General features: G+C 44.0%; 1 protein-coding gene across 5 annotated transcripts in view; it reads left to right on the forward strand.

The window, feature by feature from the left end:
* PARP14 (poly(ADP-ribose) polymerase family member 14) overlaps positions 1–11,755 on the forward strand; it is a 39,988-nt gene that overhangs the window by 2,742 nt on the left and 25,491 nt on the right. For 4 of the 5 annotated variants that reach the window (XM_073894321.1, XM_073894323.1, XM_073894319.1 and 1 more), the window contains exons 2-5: positions 2,376–2,509; positions 3,268–3,301; positions 7,645–7,887; positions 10,713–10,949. In XM_073894321.1, coding sequence (XP_073750422.1) covers positions 2,376–2,509; positions 3,268–3,301; positions 7,645–7,887; positions 10,713–10,949 — 648 coding nt within the window. Of the gene's footprint in view, positions 1–2,375; positions 2,510–3,267; positions 3,302–7,644; positions 7,888–10,712; positions 10,957–11,755 lie in introns of those variants that run through there. The other variant, XM_073894328.1, reaches the window with a different exon arrangement.

The raw sequence follows: 11,755 nt of genomic DNA on the forward strand, positions 1-11,755 counted from the left end.
CGGGCACTGGTTCTTCTGCAGGGATTCCCCCATCCCCACCCCCACCCCAGGAAGTGGCCTCACCAGGTGCGGTGCACTGTGTAGCACTACTTTCTTCACATGATTCATGTAGCCAGAATGAGCCCAACAGCACTGCTCTGTAGAAATTAGTGTATAGCTGGGACACCTGGGTGGCTCAGTCAGTCAAGCTTCTGCCTTTGGCTCAGGTCATGATCTCAGGGTCCTGGGATCAAGCCCCACATCAGGCTCCCTGCTCAGTGGGGAGCTTGCTTCTGCCCCTCCCCCTGCTCATGCTCTCTCTCTCTCTTTCTCAAATAAGTAAAATCTTTAAAAAAAGAAGAAATTAGTGTATAGCAAACAGAAGTATTTGGAAGCTGTATCTTACTTTTAAATAGTTCACTCAATTTCTGAGAAGTCCAGTGTAAATTGACTTATTAAGCCCTGTTTCAGATGTGTGCATTGATCATCCTTTTGGGTCATAATCTGGCTTCTGATAATTTTCAGTCTGTTCGGGGTAAGGGAACCCATCTCCTCTTTGAGTAAAATTAAATGTCAGTGGTCTGAGGTTGGTGCAGAAGGGAGACTGTCCACTTGGGGAAGGGTGGCTGGACATCAGGGTTTCAGTTCTTTTTCCTCCCAGATTCCCCTTGTCCTTGTGGCAGGTCACTTACTCCCATTGCTACTATCTGCTCTCTCGAAATCCTGGTGCCCTGCGTATTGTGCACTATCTCAGAACAGGCTTTTGCACTTAGATGCCTGGATAAGACTCTCCCAAAGTTTAGGGGATTATAAAAGGAATGCATCACAGAAGCCCACGACACTAGACAACTTAGCTTACAAAAATTGGCTTGTTCTCAGGCTTCAGGCTTCAGGGGTCTTATGGGGTCCTCAGCCCTCCCTCTAGCTTAGGACAGCCCCTCAGGAGTCCATGTGAAAACATTTGCTATCTCATAAAGAGTGAAAGTAGAGTCTGGCGTTCTTTCTCGTATTGTTTCTGGGACCCGTTTCTGAGTTGGCGTCCAGTGAAGGCCTCACGTCTCCTGCCCTTTCGTGGATGATTGAGGGTGGAAAGCTATTCCAGCTCGTTCTTATGAAAGATTCCCTATATCCTTGGCCTCTCTGCTCATCCACACCGGCCTGCAAGATAGTGGCCCAACATTCACGTCAGAGCCACTCCTCTGGGAGGAGTAGGGCACTCTCAAAGGTTCCCCTTCACCCTGACCTCTTTGCACCATCTGACATGTTGAGCACGCCTCCTCCTCTAACTGGCTCCTTGCCGGTTCTCCATGGCCTGAGATGTGCTGATTTTCCTTTTCTCTCTCTGGCTGCTCCGGCTTATAATTATAAACTTACGCTTGCATAGCTCTTGTGGGTGTTACAAAATTCATTCACAGACACAGTTTTAAGGGAGGACACAGACTCAAGAAGTTAAGATATTTTCTCAATGTCACGCATATCGTTTTTGGCAGAGTTGGAATTTTTTTTTCTTTTTAATTTATCCATTTGAGAGAGTGAGAATGGAGAGAGAGCACATGAGAGCGGGGAGGGTCAGAGGGAGAAGCGGGCTCCCCGCTCAGCAGGGAGCCCGATGTGGGACTCGATCCCGGGACTCCAGGATCATGACCTGAGCCGAAGGCAGTCGCTTAACCAACTGAGCCACCCAGGCGCCCGGCAGAGTTGGAATTTAAATCCAAGTCTTCGGACTCTTATGTTCACTGTTCAGTTTTTTCACTACAACCCAGCTGTCTGCAGTGCTAATTCTTTTTTTTTTTTTAATTTCTCCCATTCCTTCTTTTCTACTCCTTTTACTATTGGATGTGAGGCTCTTATCATCACAGGTTAAGGAACTGAATGAAATAGCTTTTTCACTAGGCTCCTGGCCATTGTGCTCTTGGTCACTCAAATTGCCTTCCTAAAATACAGCTTTCATCAGGCCACATCCCGGCACCCAGTCTTCACTGGGTTCACCATGAGGCATACTTTATTTCCCTTCACTTGTGGAATAAATATTGTTACCTTTCTTAGTGCCTCCTGAGCATTATGGACTGTACTAAGTCCTTTATAATGTTTTTTAATTTAAACCATGTAACACCTATGTAAGACAGTCTTCATTAATTACTCATTAATAGACAAGAAAACTGAGACTTTGCAAGTAAGACTTATTAAGGAACATGCCCAGGGGTTAAAAAAAATAAGGGTAAAGATGGGATTGAAACCCAGGTCTACTTGCTAAACTTTTCTTCTTTTCACCATACAAGGACTTGCTTGGGAAACTGACTAAGCCATTGATTGCAAATGATGAAGCCCTATGGAAATCATGGAATAATCTGGTGAATAAAGATTGCTTGACAGTTTCCTTTTTTTTTTTTTTTCAGTTCGGCAAAAAGTTCTGGAGACAAAGAACCATGAGTTGCTATGGCCAGGAATGGGAGCATTCCAGTTAACTGTCCAGTTGCCTACAGCCCCAGATGAAGTCCGGGATATCTTTGAGGGGGAAATTCCAACAAAGGTAAGTCAAGGCATGAGTAAAGGGAAGTAGGGTGTTCTGCCAAGCTGTGTGGGAAGGAAATCACAATATGGAGAATACAGTGGGATGAGAAGTATAAATCAAATTGGAATAGAAGGCACCTTACAGATGTGGAGGGGGTGAAAGCAGTCATGGGGAAGGTATGGAATAATGAAGGAGGGGGCGCTTTTTGTTTGATTTTAGACACTTTCTGAAAAGTCAGAATTTGCAGATGATAATAAGGCTGGTTTGAGATGTAAATTTTTGGGTTTGTTTGGGTGCTTTTAACCTGGAACTTGCTCAGTTTGTTTTATTTTTACATCATTTTGAGGGGACAGAGATCCATACTACCTGCGCTACCTCCTTGACTGTAAAATGGGACAGTAATCCAGTCCTCGTTGGGTTGGTGGATCGTTGTGAGGATTAAATGAGACAATCTCTGTAAAGCACAAGGCATGGTGCTTGTTAATAGTAAACACTCAATAAACATTAAATGGGGAAAAGATTTAGGTGTTACCCCACACCCCAAGCACTTGGTGTTAATTGGGTTTTAGTAATTTGTGACTCATTTTTACCAGTGATTCTTGTGTTTAGTGGATATGTCATTACATGTGAGGTGCATTCAACAGCGTAAGTGCCAGAGCTTTTTATTATTGTTTCTATTGGTCCGATGTCTCCGGTCCAGTCCCCGGGACAGTTTCTCAACGTAAAGAAATTATTAGTCATTTCTTGATGCTACTCTGTTGTTTATTGGATTTCAGGATTTGGAGACCAAAGAACATGTCAAAGAACCAGGTAAGGGCAAAGAACTGAGATGGCTGACCTTCGCCAGTGGTTTTGCTTTCATTAAAGATGGCACTTGCAGGGCTCATCCTTCTTTTCTTGACTTCACAAAGCAGGGTGTGCTTAGCTTAGAGATGCCATCTGCATCTCTAAGAGATGCCATACTCACAGCCAGCTGTGCTGAGGGTGAGCACGGGGGGAGCCCCCTGAGATCTTAGGGCTCAGGTCAGAAGGATGGGAACAGATCTCTCTGTGGGGACTGGGAAACACCTTGCAATTGAAAGGAGGCGAAGAGGTGCCTAGGAGATGGTGATAAACTGACCTGTAGAGCCCACCTGTGCCCAACCGCCATCGAAAAGCAAGGACAAGATGTGTCATTGTGTGTCCTGTGTGGCTAAGTCAGTTTCCGAGCACTGGGTCTGGAGGGGGCTATCCTCTGGAGCCACAACAGGACGGTGGACAAAAGCTTCTAAGTGCTGGGTGCAGGATGTGGGTACAGCTCTTCTCCTCCTTTCTGCTGTAGGAAACAGCCGCTACCTCATAACCCTTGTGGACTCTGCAGCTTTCCTAGTGTCTGGGTGTTGGCCTGCTGTACCAGCTGCCACTTACTGAAGAGGCAGCGCGTTTTCCTGGCCAAGCATGCTCTTATAAAGGGGGAGAGATGTTGACCTGTGCTGAATGGCTGGACAAAGGAGATAAAGTGATACGTATATCTAGATCTTAGGGAACAGGAATTCCAAAAAAAAATGTGTAAATTATTATCCTCTAAAACTGACACTGTCTTGAGAACATGTTTCCATTTTTGCAACTTTCTCTTTTGAAAATGGCAGTAGGCTGAGAGCTGCCTTTACTTGGCAAACCGACTGGAGAGGGATGTATGGATTGTTTTTACCTAACACGGAGGCACTATTCAGCGGTAGAATCTAGGATTCAAGGTTTTCTTAAGAAGCTCATGATTCAGGACGCCTGGGTGTCTCAGTCGGTTAAGCGTCTGCCTTCAGCTCAGGTCATGATCCCAGCATCCTGGGGTCGAGTCCTGTATCAGGCTCCTTGCTCAGAGGGGAGCCTGCTTCTCCCTCTGCCTGCAGCTCCCCCTGCTTGTGCTCTCTCTCTCTCCCTCTCTGACAAATAAATACATCTAGGAAAAAAGGAAAAAGCTCATGATTGTTATGTGATAGGAATCTTTTGTCTGTTTAGAGTAATTACTGCTTTTTATTCTTCAGATATGAAACAGGCTCAAGTAACTTCCAGTGTTCATTGGGACTCCCTAAATCCTTATCTATTTTTGGAAAATGCCTTATGTGCTGTACCCTCAAGCCCAAATTTAGACCGGGAAGTGGTTTTATATTGGTACATTTATATTTGTACCATTTCCTGGGTCTAGACTTTAATCAAGTTGGTGTTTCTTATGATTTCATAGATTTTACCCTACTCTGTCTTGACTGATTTGTCAGCACTGTTTCAGATTTGCTCACAACACCAAGGATATTCTCAGGAAGAGCCATCCAGTCCCACTCCACCAATGGACTTTTCTTTGTCCTGGAGACTTTAGACTCATTTGCTGACCTGTTTTTACATGACTCAGACTCTAATGATAGTAAGCAGCCAGAAGTTGGGCTGTCTTTAACGAAGTACTTAATTGGCCCCTTTAAGAGACCTAAGAGGAGGTCCCTTGTCGAGTGGTTGCTCCACACTGAATCCTGATGGTGACCCTAAGGCTAGGACTTTTGAAATTAATTGGAATGGTGTAGACAGTTTTCAGAACCGAGCAAAATCAGGGTGGAGGGTGGTTCCCTAATAGGTTCCCCATTTCAGGGCTGAGGAGAACAGAGAATACTGCACGCTGAGCTCACTGGGCATGCCCCAAACCCTGGGCATAAAGCTGAAGATGGGTAAGCAGTTGACAGAGGAAGAATAGATCAGTCAAGCCACACACCAACACCAGAGGGTGTGGGCACTGAGCTAATGTCCTGTTCCAGGCTCAGCTGAATTGGGCTGGGTCTGCAAGGTGGAAACCAGCAACTGGAAGAACCTGTAGAAGAGAGACATGCAAGAGCAGAGAGATACTGGTCACTTGTGGTCAGGAAATTCTGGCTTTTTCAACCCTGTATTTCTAGCCTGGATGCTCTTCTAAATTCCAGACCTCATGTCTGGCCTTCCTGTTGGAAAATATGTCAGAGCCACCATGTCAAAGCCACCTGTGTCATCTTCTTCCTCACAGCCGTACCCTTTCTGTCTTCCTTCTTTCTCTTGAAGTACTCAACCAGTCTGCCCATCACCTACTGGAAACTTCAGTCATCTCTCTTCTTTAAGCCTTCGTGTATATTAGTCACAGAGCCTTAATAATTTTTTTTTAAGGTTTCCTCATCTGTCTCTCCCTCATACCAGGCTGTCATGATTACCTCACAAATGCAGCATGGCAGGAGCACCCTGCTTGGTCTCTCTGTATCTGATGTTCTTTTCCTTAAATCTGACCGGCCCTTTCACTATTGCTAGATACCCTGTCCTCCTTATCACAGAAACCTTCCACAACTCACCCTTACTGCCGACTGCAGGATAAAGTCCACGCCACATTCTGGATGAAGCCAATTTTTCTGGCCTCATTTCTTACATCTACACCTAAGTGCTCCTTGAGCTTCATCGGTCAGACCACCATTTCCTAAGTAGTTTGGCGCAGTCATGGCCCTCTGCCTGTACTTCCGTGGCCCACAAGCCCCATCACCCCACTTCTCTCTATCTAAACTCTAGAGAGCTTTCAAGATCCACTCAGCTTCCCCTTTTCCTGAAGTCTTTCCAAAGCACCCCGTCGCCTTCTGTGTCTCTCGGACTCCTGGCTGGATTATTGATGCTCTTTATTTGGCAGTTCACAAAGCCTCTCTTGTGATGAAGCTTCTAATAGTCATACGGTTGTAAAACCATGTTGCTGGAAAGGCTCTTACCTAATTCAGTTCACCCAGGACTCCTTTGTAAAGAGACTTGCCTGAGGTCACATGGCTAAAGAGTGGCAGAGTCAGGGGTTGAACTCAGACAACCTCACCCCTAGCTCAGCAGTCCTTCTGCTTTGTCACACTTATCTCATTGAATGCTCTGTTATTATTGAATCCTTAAGCTATTTTTTATTTGGCTTGAGTGCGTGGTGTTACATTCCACACATAACAGGAGTGTGTGTCAGGATCACCTAACTGCTGTAACAAACAACCCCCCAAATCATAGGTCAGTGTCGTCAGCAGTTGGGGAAGGGGGGAGGCTAGACTGCTTCGGGAATCCCAGGTTCCTTCCATCTTTTGACAAGATTACTTTTGATACATGGCCTCCAAAGTCACTGCAAAGGAGAATGGAAATTCACATAAAGGAGATTTGTACTTGCCAGGCGTGGAAGTGCAATTCACACTTTCACCCCTATTCCATTAGCCACATGAACTCGGTTGTGGGAAGTCTGGGAAATGTTGCCCAGAAAGAAAACAAAATGGATTTGTTGAGCGTGTAGCATTTTACTCTTCTGTGATAAACATTTACAAATGTCAGTTCCTTTTGTCATTTGTCTTGTATACCTCCATTAGAAAACCTCTAAGTTCCTTATCTGATGCTTTCTGTATGCACCCCTCTCCACACCTCCAGTGCCTTGAACATAGTAAGGGCCCCAGTTGAACAGTCACTCACAGAATGTCTAAAGATTATATCATATGCATCATGCTGCACTGGGCAAGCATAGAGTGGGACGGACCTGGTGCATAGATGGAACTCACGAAGGGCCAAAAATGGAGAGGAACAAGCTGGCTGGGAGGATTGCTGTTCGGTGAGCTTGATGTATACATATAGCTCCCTAGGCCATTTTACTTTCTATGTGTGTTCCTTAGTCATTCAGCGAGTATCCTTTTTTATCTTCAGTGATGAAAACGTATTACTTTTCAGAGCATAATATGTTACATGTCTTCAGATATTCTTGCTTTCCTCCAGTGGCCCAAGCAGTAAATCTCTGATTCAGCGCTCTTGAGCCTCAAGTATATGCCAGGTGCCAGCAATACAAGGATGAATAAACATGTCCCTTGCTTTTGAGAAGCTGAGTTCAGTAACTGTATAAGGTGCTTGATGGAAGCATATGTCAAAGGCTACGAAAGACAGGTTCCTCAAAGAGACAAGGCAGAAAAGGGCATACTAAAAATCAAACTTAACAATAATAGTTAAATGTTACATTTGATTTTTAACTAAATTAAGCAAAAAGCCTTCTCAGATATTTTTTTATTTGACTTAGCCAAGAGATAGAAAAGGAAAGAGGAAAGCGTCTTATGATAATTTGCTAAGACCATGATAGACAAATGTAACATCTTGTACCTCTTTTGTCCTTTTAAAATCAGGTGTGTCAGAAGAACTGGATACAAGACTTTCTCCCAGTAGAAGATCGGAGAAAATGGAAGATACCTCAGAAGAGTGTGAAAATACTGCCTCTTTGGTTGCATTTGAAAATCTCAAGGCAAATGTAACCGATATAATGTTAATCTTGATAGTGGAGAATATAACTGGCCTGTCCAATGATGCTTTTCAAGTGGAAGTAATACGAGATTTTGACGTTGCTGTAGTTACCTTTCTAATGCATGTGGGTAAGATCAAATGATACTGCATTTGCCAATCTTCTTTGCACCCCACTTTGGGATTTGAGACACCCAGTTAATGGAATGTCTCTGAAAACTTGACTTTTTCTCGTAGCTAGTAAGAGAGGACTCCAGGTTAATATAGATGCTTTTTTACTTTGAAAGAGAAGCAAATTTGTTTTAAAATGAAATTCTGGTATGTTCAGTAAATCAGACTTCATTGTATGAGGGTGTGTGTGTGTGTGTGTGTGTGTGTGTGTGTGTGTGTGAGAGAGAGAGAGAGAGAGAGAGAGAGAGAGAGAGAGAAAGAGAGAGAGAAACAGACAGAGAGACAGAGATAACACACCCAAATAGAAATCTAAAGTCTAAGGTTATAAAAGTGATTCCAAGCAGAAGACTCAGCAATTTCACATGCGTTATCTCACTGGGAGAAGTAAATACTGATCTGTGTTACCAAACTGGATTTATTGGAATGTAGTAATGCTGATAATAGTAGACACTCATATAGAGATACTGTAAGTCGAGTACTGTGCTAAGCTCATTACATGTGTTAATTCATTTGTTCCTTTTGACAACCTTTTGAGATCATTGTTATTCCTCCTCATTTTACAGTTGAGGAGACAGAGGTGCAGAGATGCTAATAAATTCTTGGATTTGAACCCCGTGGCCCACCTCTACACAGCCTCTTCTCTTATGTCCTTTACCATGTATTTCCTCAGTACTTTCATGGTCATCCCACATGCAGGAGAGGAAGTGCATGGGATGCAGGAAATGAGTGCTCTTCAAGGTCCATGTGAGGAGTCATGTCCAGAAGGACGAGGCAGTTTTCCAATCCGAGCCCTCACTCTTCCATGGCCATGGTAGGAGGATGGTCATGAAGTCAAAATTCTAGCTCCACCATTTGACTAATTTTCAGAGCTTGTCCAAGTTACTCCCCTCTGTACTTGACTTCTCTCCTCCATAGACTAGAGGAAAAAATACCTACCTGATACAGCTTTTAAGAGGATTAAATGAGGCAATGTGTGCAAAGCTGCTCTTAATATAGTCCCTGACGCATGGTAAGGACTCAATGAAGGGAGCTATTCTCATGTCAGATTTATAATTATTTCTTAAAAAGGAAAAACTGAGTGGACTTGCTTTTGTTCATTAATCAAAAATCTTGAACACCTACTATGTGCCAGGCACTTGTTTAGGTGCTGTGGGTACAGAGATGAATAATTCTTAGTTCCTGATCTTGAGGAACTCCTATGGAGTTGGAGACCCATATGTAAATGAAAAATGAAGCCGGGAGAGAAGCTGCCTCCCTCCGCTGAGAACAGCAGGCTGTGGGGAATGGGAGGAAAGGGGATCCACACAAGGTGGCTTGGTTTTGCCTTGCTTACTCCCTTCTGTGAAGTTTATCCTCCACTGGTCCCAGTCTCCCAGGTCCCCAATACACTGTTATTTCCTGCCACTGCTCTTCTCTTCGCGGGAAATGTTTCCTCTCCTAATCTATAGGCTAAACTCTGCTCTGTCCTTCAAAACTTGGATCAGCAACCAGTTACTCTGACAATCCTTGTGGGATTCCCAGATTTGTCTTCCTGCATCATCTGATCCCACAATAGGCCATTTGTGTGCTTTCAAGACCCGCCCCCCCCACTCCTGGATGGTGAATTTTCTTTTTTCTTTCTATTTTTTTTTAAAGATTTTATTTATTTATTCGACAGAGAGAGAGAGACAGCGAGAGAGGGAACACAAGCAGGGGAAGTGGGAGAGGGAGAAGCAGGCTCCCCGCGGAGCAGGGAGTGCAAAGCAAAGTGGGGCTCGATCCCAGGACCCCGGGACCACGACCTGAGCCGAAGGCAGACGCTTAACGTCTAGGGGCCCAGGCGCCCCTAGATGGTGAATTTTCAACGACTTGTTATATTCATCTCTCTATCGCCAGATCCTAGCACAGTGCCTGGCACATGATGAGCCCACCGTTGATATTTATTAATTTGAAAGAGATAATCAGGCTGAGTCCTGAAAGAGAAATGGGACAAGATTAAAAAAAAAAAAATTGGAGAAGGGCATTTCAGGTATAGGTAAGTATATACAGCGGGGCAAAAGAGAGTAGGGTTTTCAAAATAATGACTAGTTTTTGTGGCAACAAGGAAAATAAAATGAATGGCAGAGAATAACCAGAGGTGATGTTTGGAAATCAGTTTGGAGTCAAATAGCCAACCCAGGGCATTTTAAGCCTAGCTAAGGAGCGTGAACTGATGTCTCCGGGTAATGGGGAGCCACTGTAGGACTTGAGAAAGGGGGGGAGTGAGGAGATTTGTACTGTAGACAGAGCACTCAGGTAGGACGTCAAGGGGGGTTGGAGAGAGCTGTGCCTGCAGGCAGGGACACAGCTCTGTGGCAGGATGCCAGGTAAAACGTTCACATGTATGTTACTGCTCAGAGACCGGGAGTTGTAAGCATGTAAATTCTCATAAAGAAATGAAAATCTTGGGGTGCTTGGGTGGCTCGGTGGGTTAAGCGTCTGCCTTCGGCTTGGGTCGTGGTCCCAGGGTCCTGGGATGGAGCCCCACGTTGGGCTCCCTGCTCGGCGGAGCCTGCTTCTCCTTCTTCTCCCCACTTGTGTTCTCTCTCTCTATCTCTGTCACTATCTGTGTCTCTCTCTAAAATAGGTAAAAAAAATCAAAAAAAAAAAAAAAAAAAAGAAATGAAAATCTTGCCTCTAAAAATTGAGTGCTTAGCTATCTCCTTTATCTCAATTAATATTCAGACAGTTTCTTCTGTATAACATAAAGGTATGATCATAATTTTCTAATGGATGGATGGATTGATTGATTGATTTTGATTTGTAGATGCTGTGAAATTTGTTGATGATTGTCCCAGGCACCACTCAGTGAAACAACTCCAGCTTTCTCCAAGACTTCTGGAAGTGACGAAAACAATCAGGGTTGAAAACCTGCCACCTGGTGTGGATGACTATAATCTGAAATGTTTATTTGAAAATCCTCAAAATGGAGGAGGAAGAGTTGCCAGTATTGAATGTTTGCCTGAAGAGAATTCGGCTCTGATTGAGTTTTTTGACAAAAAAGGTAATGTCTATGAGCCTGATTTTGTGAACCTACCTGACATGATCTAAGCCCTTTTAGCAGATCTTATCAGTTATCAGTTGAGTTCTGATGCATTTTATTCTTTATTCATAAATTTCACCGGAAATCCAATTAGTCATCCTGCTCCTCTGGGATGATCGTTAGTGAGTCCAGTGATTTAAACTTTAGAGAAGCAGGGCCGAGTTTTGAAAGATATAAGGAGGTTCTCTCATGAGTCTCTGCCTATAGTGAAAAATCCATAATTCTTAGACTCTTTGAAATACTGTATTAAAAAAAATATGATCTGTGTTTTAGCTGTCTACTTGGTAGAAATTATCAAGTTCATCCCAACAAGGCTAGGTAAAGAAATACTCAGAAACACATGTACTTCCTATAAAGTATCACTACTTACCGCTTTCACGTGTCAGGCTCATCATTCAGAAATTCATAGGGGTGGTTAATGGCGTCCAGTGGATGCCTGCTGGATTGTTCTTTGCAGCAACCCCGTGAAAACCATGTTGAACTGAACCTCAGGGAAACACTTCTAAGGGTTTTGCCAGTAGAAGTGGCAGGAGGGGATTATAGCAGGGACAAGGGGAGGTGCAGGACTCACTGAATCCGAGGCCCCAGGGCCTGGGCTCTCCAATGACCATGAAGTGATCTTGTTTGCAACCCCTGGTAAAGGGGCAAGAGCGGGGCTTTGGGGTTAGACAGACACTGACTCAAATCTTAGCTCAGGTATTTGTCCTTTACATCACCCTATTTGAGTTACCTAACCTTCCCTAGCCTCAGTTTTATCATTTGTAAAT

Source organism: Callorhinus ursinus, unplaced genomic scaffold (assembly GCF_003265705.2).
Source record: "Callorhinus ursinus isolate GAN/ISIS: 27379988/994484 unplaced genomic scaffold, GSC_fseal_2.0 scaffold1, whole genome shotgun sequence".
Taxonomy (NCBI): domain Eukaryota; kingdom Metazoa; phylum Chordata; class Mammalia; order Carnivora; family Otariidae; genus Callorhinus; species Callorhinus ursinus.